This window comes from Arachis stenosperma, chromosome 2, assembly GCF_014773155.1.
Source record: "Arachis stenosperma cultivar V10309 chromosome 2, arast.V10309.gnm1.PFL2, whole genome shotgun sequence".
NCBI classification, from domain to species: domain Eukaryota; kingdom Viridiplantae; phylum Streptophyta; class Magnoliopsida; order Fabales; family Fabaceae; genus Arachis; species Arachis stenosperma.
The window spans coordinates 104319568-104339787 of record NC_080378.1 but is presented as its reverse complement, the minus strand read 5'-3'; the positions used below and the strand labels follow the sequence as shown (position 1 = coordinate 104339787).

Genomic DNA, 20220 nt, shown 5'->3' with positions numbered 1-20220 from the left:
ATAAACCGCATATGAATTTAATGGATGTAGTAACAGCCTATTTATACGGCTCATTAGATCGGGATATCTATATGAAAGTTCCTGAAGGACTAAAGATATCTAAACCATCCAATGAATATTCACAAGGGTTATACTCAGTCAAATTGCAAAGATCTTTATATGGTCTAAAGCAATCTGGACGAATGTGGTATAATCGTCTTACTGAGTATCTGGCCAAAAATGGATTCAAGAATGATGATAGCTGTCCATGCGTTTTCATAAAAAAATCTGTATCTGGATTTATTATAATTGATGTGTATGTTGATGATTTAAATATCATTGGGACTTTTGAAGAGATTCCAATAATTATAAAAACTCTAAAAGAAGAGTTTGAGATGAAAGATCTTGAAAGGACTAAATTTTGTCTCGGCCTGCAGATCGAGCATATAAAAAATGGGATCTTTATTCATCAAACAACATACACAGAGAAGATCTTGAAAAGATTTTATATGGATAAGTCACATCCCTTGAGTACCCCAATGATCATAAGATCTTTGGATGTGGAGAATGATCAATTCCGTCCTAAAGAAAAGAATGAAGATATCCTTGGTCTTGAAGTACCATATCTTAGTGTCATTGGAGCACTATTGTATCTTGCTAATAATACACGACCCGATATATCATTTGCTGTGAATTTACTAGCAAGATATAGTTCCTCTCCAACCAGAAGATATTGGAGTGGAATCAAGCAAATCTTTCGATATCTTCATGGGACAGTTGATATGGGATTGTTTTATCCCTATGGATCCAAGTCATAATTAGTTGGCTATGCAGATGCTGGATACTTATCTGATCCACATAAAGGGAGATCTCAAACAGGATACCTATTCACATATGGGGGTACAGCTATATCATGGAGGTCCACGAAACAGACGATTGCTGCAACATCCTCTAATCATGCCGAAATACTAGCGATTCATGAAGCTGGTCGCGAGTGTTTTTGGCTCAGAAGTCTGATCCAATATATTCTGTCATCATGTGGACTGATTGATCATAAGATAGCTCCAACTGTCCTGTTTGAAGATAATACGACATGCATTGCTTAACTTAAAGGCGGATACATCAAAGGTGATAGAACAAAGCATATTTCTCCTAAATTCTTCTTCACTCATGATCTTCAAAATCAAGGGACAATTGATATTCAATAGATCCGCTCAAGTGATAATCTGGCAAATTTATTTACAAAGTCACTTCCAAAATCCTCCTTTAAAAGATTGATACATGAGATTGGGATGCGCCGATTTCGAGACATTAAATGATGTCGGCAAGAACGGGAGACTGTACTCTTTTTTCCTTGGTCAGATTTTTTCCCAATGAATTTTTCTTGACAAAGTTTTTAATGAGGCAGTCCCCATCACTAAAGGATATTGTACTCTTTTTTCTTCACTGGATTTTTCTTTAGTAAGATTTTAACGAGGTAATAATCCTAAATGGTCATCCAAGGGGAGTGTTGTGATAAAGATGGATGACCACGTATGGCTTAGGTAGATATCATTCTCAAGACAATGAATCTCTTTACAAGACAAAATCCAATAAATGAAGATTGAAAATGGAGTCACTTTACATATATAAATAGCAGACATCGTCAGATGCATTTTACACACACAATAATAATAATAATAAAACACTCTTTCCTTCTTCTATATATTATAATAATAATTTTTTCTTTTCTCTATCTATCCGAAAGTCTTAAGTTTATAATATATTAGTGATATAATAATAATCTCTATTATATTAAGATAATAATTATGATAAATATTATTACTAGAGTTCTATATTTATATTTCTCTATTTTATATCTTCTTATTCTTTTATTTATTTTACAACAGTGTTGACGGTTTTTGGTGCTGGAAAAGATCTGGATATATGCAGAAAACGACGTCGTATGAAGATGTAATCCCGCGGCGACAAACGGAAACCACCTTCCATGTCTTGAATCCTCTTTTCTCAATTCCGTTCTTCTTCGTCGTCTTCTTCTCTCTTTGGCTACTACTCAATATAAATAATTATTTTGAACAAAAAAAAAAAGCATTCAAACCCGCAATAAAAACATGATCTTCAGATAGCATTGGAGTGAGTCACCTCAAGAAAAAACCCCAAAAAAAAGTGAAAAAGGGCAAAAAAAAAAGAAAAAAAAAAAGAGAACTTTCAGAACCCCATTTGCAATTCTAGTGTGATTCTTATTGTTGGATTTGATTTTAATTCAATCTGAAAAGCTACCAATATTTTTCTCCATCAGTTACCGGAGCAAAAAATCCAAACCCTCCCTACCTCCCTCCACGTTCTTCTTCTTCTGCACTTTGAAGTTCTGAATTTTCAGAAAAGTGGTTGCAAAAAAGGAAAAAAAAAAAGGTTTGTTATTATTGTTGTCAATGGAGAGCACTAGCAATACCAACACCAACACCAACAACAAAGAGAGTAGTAGTAGTAGTAGTGGGAGGGTTCGGTTGTCAGAGGTGGTGGCAGATTGTGTTAAGAGGTGGTTTAGGGATACAATGAAGGAAGCTAAAGCTGGAGATGTTAGCATGCAGGTCTTGCTTGGTCAGATGTACTGTAGTGGTTATGGTGTTCCCAAAGATCCCCAAAAGGTACAGTGTCTTTTCTTCCTCCTCTCAATTCTTTTTTGTGCATGCTTTTTTCTTTCTTTAGATTAGTTTTGATACATTGTACGAAATGTGTTGCACTATTGATCATTAGGATATTAATGTTATCATATAGAATCATATACTGTGATATTTGAGTTAGTTATTACAAGAGTCATCAAACACTTTGAATGATAACCAAGTGATAGGCATGCTCCAGTTGCTCGTACCATTTTTAGAGATCTCGACTCTTGATTCGAATCTTAGGGATGAAAAAAATACTGTGCTTGGAGTGACAATGACAGTTCTTCGAGCCGGATTAGTTGGATTTCTAGTAATAGGGTTCAGATCCAGATAGTGGTGGCAAGAAACTTCAAATGATGTGACAATATAACGATTAGTTGGATTTGTATATTTTTGTTTTTCAGTCTTTGTTAGTCTTTTTATCTGTACATGGATTCACCAGATTAGGGGTTTTGTAATTTGTGGTTGTTGGGCTTTGGTGTTGTAGGGGATAGAGTGCTTGGAGCCTTAAACAAGCCAACCCTGTTGTTTTACTTTAATGTGAAGAATAAGTTGGAAATCAGAAAGAAAAGGAGCATGTAACTAATTTTTTTGGTCTTAATACTAGTGAGGATCTGTAGCCAATTGTACACTAGTGTATTATAGTTGAATGCATAGGTGTGTTTATACTTTATACACATTTCTAGGATAACAATGTAAAAGTTCCATCATGGAAGTAAGTAACAGCTTGATATTTTTATCCCCCTTTTTGGGGCAAGGGATAGAGTTTTGTCATAATATTAGAACTCATTCATTTGTTTTACCACATTATTTAGGTTTTAACATACACAAATATGCATTTAGTTTGTATGCACTATTTGTCCAGATCATAAGTTGTAATGTTGAAAAGATATTTTCTGCCCTTCCATTAGTTTAATCATAAAGAGCAATGGTGTAGCTGTTGATGATAATTAATAAATTAAACCATGCGTGGAATATGTGAACTTGCTTCTTTGTTGTTGACTTTCGGTTTCCAAGACTGATGTTATCTGTTGGCAATTAAGGGAAGAGTTTGGCTGACCAGAGCATCAAAGACTCGTTCGTCGGTTTGGAAAGTTGGTGATAAGCGTCCAGGTAAGTTTTCTCAGTTCTTTTTTTTGTCGGCAGCTTCATTTTATTTTCCTCTATTTAAGAGTTTAGTTGTGAATGTACTTTATTTTAATGCATCTTTGTTAGGTTACAATGCTAGTGACTCTGATTCTGATGAAATGAAGGAGGATTCTTAAGGAAATTTAATTTGGTTTCGTGTCTGAAATTGTGAAAGGTGAGTTTATTCCAATTTCTGATGGCTCTCTTATGTGACTTAGGCTTGTGACACTTTTGACATCATAATGAAAGAAATTGCCACATGTCGTGTCTTGTATGTACTTTGAGTCAACTCTTATAGGAATTCAAATATTTCTGATGGGAATCTAACACACCTATCTTCTTATTGATTGTTTCATCTCATATTATGACTACAAAATTATCAGCATAACAGCTTTCTTTCTAGACTTAATATGTTAGACAGTCATACAAATTCACCTCTTCCTTTTTTTTAATATATAAAAGTAGAACTTAAGGTTAAATGTGGTAGACACTTCTTGCTGATTAGGTTTAGCTTCAAGATGTTGCTAAAAGCTGGCTTTGGAATATCTTGTTAGAACAACCTCAAGTTTCAATCTTTCTTTTTTGTGTTGTTAGTAAAGCCTTATGTTCATGTCGTGTACATTCACCTTTTACAAGATTAAATGTTTGGGGCTGTATACATTTCTGGATCTAGGTCTAGCCTTACTCACACGTTTCATCGGAAATTTTCTTGAAGTAATTTGGCATGTCGTTTTGCTAAGTCTCGATCTAGATGGAAGAGGCGTTTCAGGAATTACAGATGTAACCTGTCACCATCTTACTTGTAAAGTTGAGGGGAAATAAATTAATCTAATAAAAAATGGTAGGCGAGGTCTAGTTGATTCGGCATGCGGATCATCCTCAATCTCTCTTTTTATCCAAATTGACCTAATTCAACAGTATTCAGAGAAAAAATTTCATTCTGGTTTTGTATACATAGGTGATAGTGCAACTTAGATAGTCTTGGCTTATCTGTTACCCTGTGGATATTGGATAATTTAGCTTAGTATATAACAAAATGTGGATCTCCAAGAGTGGTTACCTATCATAACCACTGTTATCTATTGCTTATTCCAATAATTTTGATTAGATCTGAAATTTTTGACTTCCTTGTCATCCTTGTCCAGTATGATACTTTTATTAAGCATATTTTGTTCTTTTATTCATTGGATGTGATGAAATGTTGTACTTTTGGTATCGAGAGAGATGTTCTTTGTACACACTAACACTCAAGTACCTCATACCAACATCCACTGCATCATCCAGAGATTTTGTTGTGGTCTCTACTACAAAAAGCTCAAACTCTTATTTTCCACCCTTAAATGGAGCTGGATGTCCTCGGATCCTGACTTTTAGGTATACAAATGATATAATTCATTTCTGCCATCATGGAACCTTAGTCTAATTTTGATAGTGGATATATAAAACCTGTGTGGAGTACTAGTAGGATCACTTGCATAGGATTCATGTTTTATGTTTAAAATGGATATACACAAAATCTTCAATTTCGAATGAACGAGTCAATCATATTTAGGAACAGTGGGACACTAGTGTTGAATTACAATATGGTGCATTCATGGCCTTTTAATATTCATACAACAAGAACAACAACAAAGCTTTATTCCACTAGATGGAGTTGGCTACATAAATCAAACGACACTATTGAGCTTTATCATATATTATGTCTATAGTGACATTGTTTATACGTAAATCATGCTCTTCTTGCTTGTATTAAATCTGAGAGATATGTTATGAAGCATCTGGCAAAGACGTCTGAAGCAACAATTTCTTGTTTGTGAGGCAACTGATTGCAAGAAATATGAAAAGAGAAGAAAGTGATTCCACCATTTGAAATCGGAATATTTAGGGTGCGTTTGGTTTGCGTTCATTTTTAGTCTTTTTTGTTTTCTGGATTTTGTGAAGGAAAAAGTGAAAAAAATAAAATCCTATTTCCTGTTTTCATCTCATGTAAAAACTTTTTTCTTCACAAAATTCAGAAAACAGAAAACACTGAAAATAAAAACAGAAAATCAAAATGCAAACCAAACGCACCCTTAATTTTTGGATAGAAGGGCAGGTCCTGAATTTGCAGTGTTGTTAATTTTCATTCTCTTGTTACAATTCCAAATAGTATGAATGAAATTATCAATAGCAAGTTTTAGTTAAGAAAGAAAGGTTAGTTAGTTAGTTACAATTGATTAGTACAAAGAAGTGATATGGTAGTGGGAATAGTCTCTAGGCAACTGTGGAGCTTCTTATGAATGGTTTTCACAACTAAACTCCATAGTGGTTCAAAACAGTGGTTGCATAATCATGGATACTAGAAAGATTAGTACTATATAGTTGCATATCGCTCCTTCTCAAATGGTAAATTACACTTTTCTCCTTTATGGTTAGACAATGTTACAGACACTTATCTCTAAAATTGAGGGCAACACAGACAACATCATGTTTTATGTGAAGTGTTTCACTAAAGAATTGTTTTATTTGCATTACTCTTTTACTTCTATATATCCCTTTTATTTTTGGGTATAAAAGTAAGAATTTAATTTTATTGCACTGTCAGTGTAAGGTAGTTTTACACGTGCATTCAATTATGTAACGGCACATCAGCAAAAATAACAACCTTTTACATTGACCGCGTGAATGGTCATCCAAAAGAACGGATGTGATTCTACGACTGTGTAAAACGTTTTATACCGTTAGTGCATCAAAATTAAACTCATAAAAGTAAATAGTTAAATACGGTTAGTTTTTCTTTCTTTCTTTCTTTCTTTCTTATTCATTTGTTTTATTATTATTTGATAACATTTCCCTTTCTTGGTGTATTAATGTTGTGTTTTGTTGTTTTGTGAAGGTGTCTCTGGCATTCTCATCCCATTGTGTATGTTGATGTAACTTAGTTTACCTTGCCATATATGGTTTCAATTTTCGGATGATTTGTTTATTCCTTTTGGTTTATGAAAAAAGAAGGGGGAAAAATAGTAAAGGAAAAGAAAATTAATGCTCCTAGTTTGGAGGACAGGTGTAAAAATCATTCTGGGTTATGTGGTTAGGACTTTAATTACCCAGCAATTTACTTAAATATAAGTTTTTTTTTCTGTTAATTATATAATTTTGTTGATTGTTGAAGGTTGTCCGATTATATATATGTTCTATTATTGCTCCCTTTTCTTTTCATCACTTACAAGTTGTAGCTTCCTCTAATTTTTTTTTTTATTTTTTAATTCTTGCGTGGGAGAATGCTGTAGAGTTTTAATTCTTTTGTTTAACATGAAAATGTCTTCAGAACAATTAAATAAACTTTGAATGATTTGAAAATACGGTAAAAAGAAACAATAAATATTATATTTTTTATAAATAACAAAAAAAATTTATATTTAACAAATAGCTTATTTATTTAATCTAAATTTTTGTAGCATATAGAAGGTGTATAAAAAATTTCGGTGCAAATTTTAAACTCTAAATTTTTCTTTTTATTTTCAAAAAAATATTGTCATTTGTAATAATTTTTTTTAAATTTCACTTAACAAAAAATAATTAATTTTTAAGCATGAAAAGTTTTTTTTTTTTAATAATAATTGTAAACAGTTGCATCAAAATTTAATTTCTAAAATTTTTGTTTAGAATATATATTTAATATTTAATTTTTTTTGTCACATTTTTAAATCTTTTGAATGTTTATTTATCGTTAGCAATTTTTTTTTTTGTCAGTAATGTGATAATAGTGTACTCTTTTGTAAATTCAGAAAGTCTAGTCATAACTCATTAGTAGTCTAGCTAATAATAAAAAAGCAAATACATTAGTTCATGCCCAGAATTATTGGCTTATCAAGCTTTAAGCGATGAATTTAGTTGATTAACAACTATCATATGGATAATTAATCAATTATTGGCAATCTTAACGGATACTTTTGCTAATTTCTTATTTCAAGTATTGCTTCCCATTCAGAATCTCTATAAAAGAATACCACCTCAACCAACTATACATGACACCGGTTGATTTCATAAAAAATAATATAAATAAATCTCCAAATAAGCAACAATATTTTTTTATTATTGTTAGGGTTTAGCTAACCGAGAACATTAGTTAAACATTTTCAACGAGGGTTTACCGGTTTAGTGTATTTCATGAAAATATTAAGAATATGAGTTAAGGATATTTATGTAAAATTCTTACCGAGGATTCGTTAATATCATTATAAAACTACAATATCTTTATTTGTGTGGCCGAAATTTTGCAACATAATATATTAACTGAAATTATTAATTATTTTTAGAATTACGTTTTAAAATTTGGATTTGGCCTCTAACGTTTGAATTTTACTTTAGAGAATAAAGTGTGATTTTTCACAATTTATTTGGTAGGTGGGGTCAAAGTAAATATGAAAAAAAAAAACTATTCAATAGTAAAAGATCATATTTTACTCTCTAAAATAAAAATTCAAAATTTAGAAGATCCAAATCCTTGAAATTTATTATGAAAGCTATGATCAAATGTTAACATTGATTATATAAGGACTATCAAACTCCTTAACAAAATAATGGTACCGTAATAAATTTCTATTTTCAAATGATAACGCAAAAAGAAAAATTATATATGTATTAAAAATCAATTTGGGTGGGTCGATTGTTTCTTTTAAATAAGTGTAGTTTAAATCACATTTTGTGTATGTATTAATTCATTAACGAATGATAAATTAAGCATTAGCATGTTGGGTTGAAATAAAAATACAGTAAAAAACAAAAAAAATATATAAATCATATTTTAATGATAAAATTAATATAAATAAATATATTTATAATATTATATGTTTATTAAATATTATTATTTTTTATCAGTACTTAATCAATAATAATTTATGTCTATATTTATAAAAATATTACATTTATATTTACTAAAATTTTATATACATAAATCAATATAATTTGTATTTATATTTTTTAAAATTTATAATATAAATTAATATAATTTATTTATTAAAAATAAATTAATATTTATATTAATTAAATAATAATAAAAAATATTAAAAATTACTGACAATCTCAAGAATTTCTCATATATTTATTATTAATATCAAATAATTAGAGTATATTTTAAAATGGAATATATACAATTAAGTAATGCAAAAGATTCTTTTTCCATTTAAAATCCATGACAAGTCAACACTCGGGAGTCGTGACTCCACTTTCATTGTCCATATTCAAAAATCAAACACTGATGTTAAAATATAGCTGTGACGATGGTTATGTAGCAAAATTCCAGAAAGATCCATGAACTATGATAACTTTATGTCACATTTATTTTATTTTGTTGTCGTTATTAAGATGCAAGGTTATCGTTTACGTGACTTCACTTCAGATCACACATGGACTTGTTCCTTGTCTCATTCTCACTCAGATCATACCTATAAATTAAAAATAATCGCTATGGTACTTAAACATATTTGCTTAATTTATTATATAGAGTTAAAAATTAATATTTAATTTAAAAATATAAAAATAAATAATTATTAAATATTTAAAATTTATTATAAAAAATAAATTAGACAAAAATTAAATACCAAATTATAGATACTATAAATTTTACCTAAATTAAATATGTCACCCCAACTATTACTTTAATTCTATTTTATAACAGTTCAGTAAAATCAGCTACCTTATTCCAACTTATTATTATTATTGTGATTTATTTCTTTAATTTAATTTTATATTTGAAAATTATTGAACTGCATGACACTAATTAAATGAATATAGCAAAAGTCAATGTTGTACAAAAAAAATATTTTATTTGTGTCATATTAATTTAACATGATTCAATTATTAAGATCAATATTTCGATCAATGACGTTTATAATGAATACAATAATCTTTTACAATAAGGTGCATCTTTTAGAAGCACAAAGAAATACAATTACATATTCAATGAGTTATAATTCAAATGACATAATTTTTTTTATATTTTTTAAATCTTAAGAAATCGCAAATTCGAGTTTCCTTATTTTTGATAAAAAAAAATACAATTACATAATAATATCCCCGTTATGTGAGTTATGCATATTTTTGTTTCTATTCTTTACTAAAATAAAAATCAATAACCCACCCCCCCAATAATAATATTAACTACATAAATTAAATGTCGTCATAATACCTTATTTATACATATACGTGCTTACCTTATTTATACTATTATAATAAGTTAATTTCTAATATATGAATATACGGTAATTAATGATTTTTTTAAAATAATTAATAAATATTAAATAAAATAAATTTTAACCGTTTTTGACTAATATTTTTTTTTACCGATATACAGGTTTGTTATTTTTTTTGTTTGTAATAACTTTTGGCACCCGCTTTAGAACAACAACCTTGAGCACAATTAAATTAATTACATTTATTAATATAATAATAAGTAACACATGATGCTATGCTAAACCGCCAAAATGATCAACTTATTGAATGATAGAAGTAAGAACCTTATTGACGAAAAACTCAACACATACACATATTAACGACTGAAGCTAAATTCATGGTGGTTGGTTAGGAATTCGCCACTTGGGACTCGTTCGTGCATGACACATCTGTTAGTCGAAGGGTTGCGGTGTGTAAGATATGGAAGAAAACGTGGCTTTGAGTTTGAGGGAGCCTCTCATGGCACCACCACATCAACACCACCACCCTTCTTCTTCTCTCATCACTAAATTATATTTTGGTCACTTCTTAGCAAGATGGGGCACCAGGTTTTTTTTCTTCTATTTTCATTATTGCTTTAGTTCTTAGAAGAGATTAGAGGGTTTAATTGGGACTAAACTCTACTAGTTTTGACTTTTGAATTGAAATTGATTCTCTAATGGAACAATAAATTTATGAATAGAATATGAGATGCTCTTTTCGAATCTCGATTTATGTTTAAGTGCACGAGTGAGCTAAATGACAGTGACTAACCTAAGTTAGTTAATTCGTTACATTATTGAATCAATGTATTTGGATATAGTTTGTATTTATGTATATCGATTCAAGAATCTACCAAATTTTCACATAACGAAGGAGTGACTCGCATGATCGGTGGTTACATTAATGCCTTGGATTTAGATTTGCAAAATTATTGGTGCAATGTGATTTTTTTTTTTTCAGCATTTTCTAGCGAAACTAATTAAGAGAAGGGATTTATTAATTCATTTATTTTATGGCAGGATGTGGGAATTCTCTGTAGGTTTGTATATGATAAACATATGGCCAGACTCATTGCTCTATGCAGCCATATATGGTGCTGTTGAATCTGCCTCCACCGCGGTTTTCGGCCCTATGATCGGAAGATGGCTTGATAGGTTATCTTATGTCAAGGTAATTTTCCGGCCGATATAGCTATGTCACGCTTGTCACTCTTTTGTGTATCACTTGGATACGGTATCTAAATACATTGATATAAAGATGAACGAGAAAATGATACTTAACATAATTAACAAAGCCTTTTTCCAACTAGTTGGGGTCGGCTACATGGATTAAAGACGTCATAGCATCCTGTCCTTGCATTGGGATGCGACGAAGTTTTACATTGGCTGTTGCAGGCCTAACACAATCCTACATTGATCTAAAGATGACATTGCATCCTGACCATGCATTGGGATGTGATACAAGTTTACGTTGGTTGTCGCAGACTGATCTTTTTTCCCAGACTTGAGACCGGCTATGTAAACATAGGCCGAGTTATGAACAAGAAAATGAAAGTAATGGATACAAAGGAACGGCAAAAAGAATTCTAATTTGATATATGTTACATTTATATTGAAAGTTTCTCAAAAGTGAGTTATGAACAAAAGAAGATAAACAAGTTTATATGTTACAGGAGTTTCTTTAGTTATTTGAGTTTGTTCCATAATTTTTCTACAGGTTTTGCAATTGTGGTTGGTGACACAAAACCTCTCTTTTGTTATCGCTGGCGTCGCGGTGATCACATTGCTTGTCTCTTCGTCTTTGAAGTATACAAATTTCTTAGTTTTCATACAGCTGGTTGTGTTAATCAATGTCTGTGGAGGCATTAGTGTGCTTTCCACGCTCGCCGGAACCATCTTAATCGAAAGAGACTGGTAATGTTATTAACCCTTTTTACAGAGGAATGTTCTGTTGCCTTAAATCTAGTATTGATGTTAAGGATCTTAGATCTTACATTCTTAATTTTCTCATCATTTTCTATGCAGTAAAACTGTTTGAAAAAATGTCAATGTGAGAAAAAGAGGTATATTTTTACCGTAGTTTCCATTGTACAGGTTGTTGGTTATATCAGAAGGTGAACCACCGGAATTGCTGACAAAAATGAATTCGGTTACAAGGCGCATCGATCTAACATGCAAGCTTCTCGCTCCGGTTATAACTGGCTTCATAATAAGTTTCTTGTCGCTCAAGGCATCGGCTATAACTCTAGCACTCTGGAACACTGTATCTGTTTGGGTGGAGTACTGGCTTTTCAGTTCTGTATACAATGGAATTCCAGCTTTGAAACAAAGTAACCAAAGAAGGGTGGCAAAGATTTTACAAAGTGATGATGAGGAAAGGAATGAAATAACTTTGGAAGGTAACTCATCACAAGTGGATGATATATCAAGAAGCAAAAGTTTTTGTGAGTGGATCTCAGAGATACCTTATGTTGTTGCATGGAGAGTTTATTTGCAGCAAGAAGTTGTCATTCCTGGAATAGCTCTGGCTTTGTTGTTTTTCACTGTGCTAAGGTGAAATCTCACAAACAATTTTTGTAGGAAAAAATTTTATAAGGGTATATAGCCTTCATTTTCCTTTTTCACTAAAAAGGGTCAGTAAAAGGTTTATTTTTTAGCAATTTGTTGTTTCCGTTGATGTTTAAAGTATTTTACCAATTTATAGAAAGAGTGAAAAAAGGATGGCTCAATGCACTAATCTTTTATTTGGTGAGGTTTTAGGAAGATAAAATCATAGAATTTTATCTTCATTTTGCAACTTCGTCTTTTTATCTATTTATGAAACGGAAAAATGACAAACAGAATTTTGTCTCCCTAAAATGAATCTCTTTTGCACTCAAATTTTTTTACCTCAAAGCATTATGCTAGTTGCTAGTTAGAAATATTTTACTCCTCTTGACCAGCTGAAATGTTTATTTAATTCTTTACTCAATAGCACTCTTGGAGAGTTGTGTTTCCAATTCAAGTATTCAACTATTGTGAAATAAATGTTTGATTCATCAAAGAAAAAAAAAACTGTGTTAGCAACATCTCTCTCTACAGTGCTATATAGTGTATATCATTCATTGGACAAAGTCATCAACACCTTGAGAAACATGCATTCTATATATCACTGATGAAACACCAATTACTTTGTCACAGCTTTGGAACTTTGATGACAGCCACATTAGAATGGGAAGGCATACCTGCATATATCATTGGAATTGGAAGAGGAATAAGTGCTGTAATTGGAATTGGTGCAACAGTTGCATATCCTGTGCTACAATCTCAGATATCAACTATCAGAACTGGACTTTGGTCTATCTGGTCTCAGGTATATTCTTACCAATACTTAAAAGTGTTCTGTATAAATGTCATGTTCTGAATGGTTGTCAATTATTATGGTCTTTGTCTGAACTAATGTTACATGTACCATCTTTGTGCACACTTTTTACTTTTGGTTTTAAAATGGTTGATAAGAAGTGAGAGAAGATAAAAAATTTATCTTTTATTCCATAAAAAGAAAAGATATACAAGAGAGGTGTATATAAATGGAGATTCTATGGTGCTTTTCAAATTCTTGTCGAATTTGCCTTAACATGGACCCCACTCTTTTATGTTTGTGTTAGGCAACTTAGTTGTATGCACCTTTAGCAATAACCGCACATAAAAAGTGTTGCAAACATCATTTTTTCCTTTGTTTTCGGCATCCAATCCTAACATACTTTTAGACGAATTCACAAATTTCATTGGACCACATGTCCTCAATACTATATACTAGGATTCTTCCTTGCGAGGACTCATACCGGAGACCACTAGGAAGGAAACAAACTTATTTACCACTCGACCAATTCAGTGTTGGTGAATAATTGTAAAATGTTATTCCATTTGATTTCGCTATGAACACGCGAGCAAATTAAAAATAACTGTTATTCTTCTTTTAAGTGTAACTACTCCTGTTGATCTTTGTTGTGAATGTTAATGTACAATTTGAATGCAGTGGACCTGCCTCTTACCATGTGTAGCTGCCATATGGATCCATAGTGGAAATATATCATCATATACTTTGATGGCAAGTGTGGCTTTATCTAGGCTTGGGTTGTGGATGTTTGACTTATCTGTACTTCAACAAATGCAGGCAAGGATATCAGCGACCCCCTATTCTCTGAAATTAATTAGTACAACTTGCACTTATTTAAACTACCAAAAGAGATTTAGTTCCTAATAAATTGGTTTTGGTTAATGTTCATGTAAAATTTGGCTTAAAATCATCTATAATGAAGATATGTCTTTTGTATTCTTCTGTCATCAAAACCGAACTGGTAACTAATGTGGTTAAAATACTAGGTTAATATTAGGTCGCTAGTTTAATAGTTGAGTCACTAATTAAACTAGTTGATCTGATAATAATTAAATAATTCAATAAAACTAGTATATTCTCTAAACCTTGTCTATTTTTCTATAATGTAAATGTATATAATAATAACAAATATGAAATTAGTCATAATGGTAAGTATTTTATTTTCTAACTAAAATTATAAGTCTTGAGTTCAAGTCTTACCAATAACATATTTTACTTCTCTTATATTCAAGATAGTAGATTTTAAAATATTAAAATTGAATAGATACATAGATTATGGATAGTTTAACCGAAGTTTTAATAATTGTCTCGAGATGGAAAACTTAGAATTTTGTCTCTATTATCTTATAAAAATGTGTTTAGTGTGGCATCTAGGTTTAAGTGCATGTCTTTTGATGAATAGAAGCATAGGACAGGTTCTCTAATTCTTCATTATCATCTCCATTATTCTTAGCCTGAAATTTTTCTTGTTATGTAATTTTCTTAAATAGGACCTTGTTCCTGAATCAGATCGTTTGGTTGTTGGAGGAGTTCAGAATTCACTTCAAGCTGTCATGGATTTATTGGCTTATATTATGGGAATCATAATATCGGATCCCCGGGTTAGTTATTTTCACTGCTATAAAATAATTCATGCACATCCCTTAAAATGTGTGTTTTCTATTAATTTTATTTTGGAATAGAAATTGGCACTCCTATTTTGGCAAGGTAAAAAAATTATGTTTAGAATGACATTACTGAAAATAGAAGTAACTATTATTATTTGTTTGTTTTTCTGCTTTTATATATTTGATTCTAGCATGAATTGATTCTATGAACCAAATTAGTTAGATTTATATTACGGTTGATTATCAGGTTGTTATGGTGTGAAAAAATTTATATATTTAGAATTTAAAATTGCTAAATTCTGACTCATGAAAAACTAATTCAACTTTTAGCTATCTTGATGGCATGACTCTATTGCTACCTATTAGGATTATGTTGTGGCCAATTTAGATAAACATATTGCAAAAATTAAAAATTTTTCACAATACTATTGACTTTGGCCTAACAATTTATTTCTTCATAGAATCTTTAAAACCAGCTGTTCTTTTATTTGAATCTGATGCTTCACAGTTGTGAAAGTTTATCCTTATTAATATTTCCAATTATAGCAGCTTTATAGTTTATAGCTTATGTATAAAGCACAGACACTTTCCATTTATTGAACACGATACTCATCAACACTCGTCCGACATGCATGTCTTTTGTGTCCAACCGTGTCTTAATAAAAACTAAAAGATTTTTCTCTGCTTGAACACACCTACCATCACGTATCCAGTCTTATTTTTAATATGTATTCTTGAAATGAGTTTAAAAATAATATGTATTATTATTTATTAAAATAAAAAATATTTTAAATACTTTATATAATTTAAAAAAGACATTAAAAATAGTTAAAAAATTAATTTATCAAAATATCATTATAATTTAACTAAAAAATAATTTATGTTTTATAGATATCTAGTGTCTTCGTATTTTATAAGAATTTAAAATTCGTGCATCCCCGTATTGTGTAATTCGTGTTATTGTCCGTACATCATAGTAGCTTCTTATGGTGAGTTACTTGTTCAAAGAACTTTTTTTCTATTTACAAAGAATCTGATGCCTCATAAAATGTTCTGATCTTGTTTCTTTCTTCCTTGTGTCTTAGGACTTTTGGAAATTGACTTTATTGTCATATTTGGCTGTTACGTTGGCTGCTGTCCTCTACTGCGTCCACGTGTATCGCGTGCGCCGGCATTTGTTTCACTTCGATCGGATACTGTGGGTTAAATATTTCATAAGAGTAGCATCTTAAGGAGTTATTTCATAACTCTTTCAAAACAGATATGAAGATATTAGAAGATACAAATTGTTTAGAGAAAGAGACAGATATAAATATGAAACAGACAAAATATATTTGTTCGGTGATAAAATTTGTCTAATTTTCTGTCCGTTAAAACTAACGCAAAAAAATAGATGTAATGTTTTTTTTTTTTGTTTCTTTCTTAAGACATTTATTAAATATAATCTAAATGAGTTAATATTTTATGTACATACATTGTATGAGACATTGTGTCTATTTACACACTATCTACTGGTAGATGGGATTTTGACCTAACCTAAATAGAGTCAATTTTTAAATTGTGGTGATTGAGTGATATTGCTATTAAGATTATCCAGCTATATTAAGATCATGCTTTCAGTATTAGTATTGTCTCGGTATTTAAATTTAAAAACTGTCTAAATTTTACAAAGAAATACTTTTAATTTATTTGAAACAAGATTTAAGTATGTTAAAAAGTTGGCTATTTTTATTTTATTTCGCAGGCAATATCGACAAAACAAGAGAAAAATCAATTGTTTAGTTAGTCCTTGCAAAATATCTAATATTATGTACAAAAGTAAATCTTTGAAATTTTATGCATTAAAAAAAATTAGCTACTTATTTTAATCTAAAAAGAAATAGTCCATAAATTTGACAGCCGTAAATGATAAGGATGAGAGTAAAATATAACATAGCATGTAAACGCTAATGGAAGATGCAACATCATTATCAGATCATAATATAGACACATGTATAGCAGAATTATCCGTGTATTTATACTAGTATGCTAGCCTGCGTTTATTTATGAAAATAGGATAAGTATTTATTTATGAAAATAGGATAAAATAAGATACTGAGAATAAAACATAAAAGATAGAGATACAAAATTTTGTATTTTTATATTTTATTTAGTGATAAACTAAAATAAATTATGAAAATTTAATTTATTTTTATTTTTTTATTAAAAAATTTGAGAAAAAAATATAATAATAAACAATATAATTATACAAATTAACAAGAATAATAAAAGAAAATATAAAAAATAAGTTGTATCTCTTACTAGTATTTCTATTAGGATAGACACAAAATATATTAATTTAGTGTTTTTGAACATAATATCTCTATTCATATGTTTTCTGTTAAATACGATTTTGTATCTTTATATCTCTATTTTAGTGTTTCATTCCTATAAACAAATGCAACCCCTCAGACATAAAAAATATTAAAATATCTCACTTTTTAATTTAAGAAAAGGAAATGTAAACGTTCGGATCATCAAACATAGCTGAGCATTTATTAATAAACAACAATGTTAAGGAACTAAATATTGCGGCCAATATTTTCGGCTAACAATCATTAGACCGGCAAAAGAAGTATGATAAAATTAAAGAAAATAAAATAAAAATCACATTATTTGAAATTATTTTTGTACCTGTTTCGAAGGTTACCTGAAATTGGAGTATATTTGGGTTTGAACGTGAGATTCAAACTCCTTGTGAGACAGCGTTTGACTTGTCTTATGTCAGATAGTCGCCGTCTGAGTTCCTCGTGAGGAGGTTGGGTGTTACTTATAAGACACTCCGATGCTTAAGTCAGTAAGGGTACCAGTAGGTTTATAGTAAATTAGATCTTAAATATACCTGAGAGATGTCAGTGTATTTATAGATGATGAACCAATAAACAATGTTGGTGTAGTTCCACTATTGATGGTGAATAACCATCCCCTTTATCCAAGGGTTGTTGAGATCTCTCTCCTAGAAATAAGTGAGAGATAGTAGGGATTAGTTATAACTCTTTCAGGAGAGAGTTATCGCTTAATGACATTCTGTCCGACCTCTTAGGAGGTCGGTTACTCGATGGCTGTCTTCTGGGCCTTCTCTGCTTTGGGCCTAGCTTGTATTTTGGGACAGGGTATGAACAGTGCCCCTGCTTGAGTCCGATCTTTTGCTTAGGTCGGATACAAGCATGTAAGAAGTTGAACAGGTGTTGATAGGTAGGGTTATCACATCGGGTTTTAGGTCTCCGTCTTTAAGTCAGAAACCCGACGTAATTTCGGAACGTCAACTGTTGCGTCTGTTGGCTTTCCATTTTGACACATGGAGTGTGGTTACATTGGTAACCGCGCACATTTTTAAATAAGGGGGTGGTTTTACATTTTTGCCTCTTAGATCTTATAAATACCTCATCCCTCATCTCTTTTCTATTTTTCGTTTCTTCTGAAATTTACTCTCTTCCCTCTTTCTCAAACTTCTTTCTCAAGCTTTTCGCCTTTTCTTCTTGCATTGAAGTTTCATTTTTCTCTTTGAAAAACAAGTGCTACTGTGTTTGGACTTGCTGTTTCCGTAGCTTTTGACTTTTATACTTTCATGAAAATTTTTTCTTTTGCGTTTCTTTTTGGTTTTATTACACTGTTGTCGTCTTCTTTGTGTGTTGTGATGCCCCTAAATGAGATTATTTGGCTTCTGAAACAATGTCATTTTTCCCAGGGATGCCCCCTCTGTGTTTGTTGTTGATTTTTGTCTGAAAAAAGCATTTTACATGTTTCCCACTTGTAGTGATGATTTCTGTTTTATAATGTAGGTATATCTCTTCTATATGTCTCGTTCAATTTTCTCGAGAATGTCGTCCAAGGTTCCTGAGGAGTTGTCAAGATAGGTAGATATCTCAGTCCTTTCTGCAGTTTCCGTAGTAGATAATATGTTTGTAGATGAATTTCGTAGACACCATAGTTTTTGTAGCTCTAGGAATGACGAGGAAAAGTATGAAATAGTGGCCCCTGATCCAGAAGACCAGGTATGTTTTAACTAAGTTACCACATCGGAACCTCACTTTCTCTTCATGTATGACTACCTTTTTATCCGACTTGGGGTGGTTTTTCCGTTTTCCAATTTTGAAATTGATGTCTTGTCTTTCTGTAAAATGGCTCCCACCCAACTTCACTCGAACTCCTGGGAATTTATGAAAATCTACCAGCTCGTGAGTCATGAGCTTGATTTTTCGATCTCTTTGATGATCTTTTCTTCTTATTCCAGCTCACAAGACCTTTCAGTTCTACTAATAAGCAACAATGGATTTCTTTCTAAGTTATATAAGGCCAGAAAGTATTCTCTATTTTTGATGAGTCATTCCATGATTTCAAAACTTATTTTTTAAAGTTCGAACTGTTGAGGGTCACCATCCATTTTTCCTAAATGAAAATAATGAACCTCATTTCCAACTATACTAGGTAGAGTCAACTCCTGTCGATAAGTATAATCTGATAGATTTGGATGAGGCTGAAGAGGATATAGTAGAATTCTTCCGAGAGGCTTGGGGTCGGGCTCCAAACCTTGATACGAAGAAGTTCCTTCTCAAGAAGCCGAGTTATGTTCGTATCGAGCTAGGTAGCCGTTGTTATTATTTGTAGATTCTTGATTTTGAACCGAGTTGTTTCTAATTCTCAGTGTTTCTGTGCAGAAAAAATGAAAAGCAGTTCGAAGGCTACCAGAAGGTTCAAGAGGCTAAAAGGAATGCTAGAGCTAGAGCCCTACAGCTTCACGACTCGGGGAGGTCGAATACTCCTTCTCTGACTAAGTCAGACTCGGGCACTTCTTCTCAGTCTAAGTCGGCATCCCTTCTTCCTCCTCCTCCTTTTCCTCCTCCTTTTGTTGTTACTCTTCCTGTCCCACCCTTCTCGGAGCCAAGTTCTAAAAAACGAAGAACTTCAGAATTTGGAAATGTTAGTGTTTATGACACTGGTTTCGATGGGGTGAGTTTTTGTGAAAAACACATCCTTCCTTATAGCTTTATTGCAATGGATGATGTTTTTATCAAAAACCATCTCCAAGTCTTGGTCCGAGGCGAAATTTGGACAGCTGGGATATGTTTTACTTTGCTGAGGGAGTTGAAAAGACTCCCTTGGGTGCTACTCAGCACTCTTTGGAGGCTTTACAAGCCAAGGTGGGCTCCCTAGAAGTAGTGGGAGGAGAAGAAGTCTAGGCTGGAATCCGACCTCCTTAAAGCTCGGGAAAAAGAGAAGCAATCTGT

At 31.5% G+C, this 20220-nt stretch overlaps 2 protein-coding genes across 2 annotated transcripts; both read left to right on the top strand.

The window, feature by feature from the left end:
• Positions 1–1880: 1880 nt before the first annotated feature.
• Positions 1881–6906, top strand: LOC130959932 (uncharacterized). The gene is made up of 4 exons (XM_057885343.1): positions 1881–2627; positions 3689–3758; positions 3861–3948; positions 6649–6906. Exons 1-3 carry the CDS (start codon positions 2412–2414, stop codon positions 3908–3910), a joined length of 336 nt encoding a protein of 111 aa, XP_057741326.1. The 5' UTR covers positions 1881–2411; the 3' UTR covers positions 3911–3948; positions 6649–6906.
• Positions 6907–10231: 3325 nt separating this feature from the next.
• On the top strand, positions 10232–16355 carry LOC130960211 (solute carrier family 40 member 2-like). The gene is made up of 8 exons (XM_057885541.1): positions 10232–10534; positions 10988–11138; positions 11685–11881; positions 12062–12520; positions 13148–13319; positions 13986–14123; positions 14837–14947; positions 16039–16355. Exons 1-8 carry the CDS (start codon positions 10407–10409, stop codon positions 16183–16185), a joined length of 1503 nt encoding a protein of 500 aa, XP_057741524.1. The 5' UTR covers positions 10232–10406; the 3' UTR covers positions 16186–16355.
• The last annotated feature ends 3865 nt before the right edge of the window (positions 16356–20220 follow it).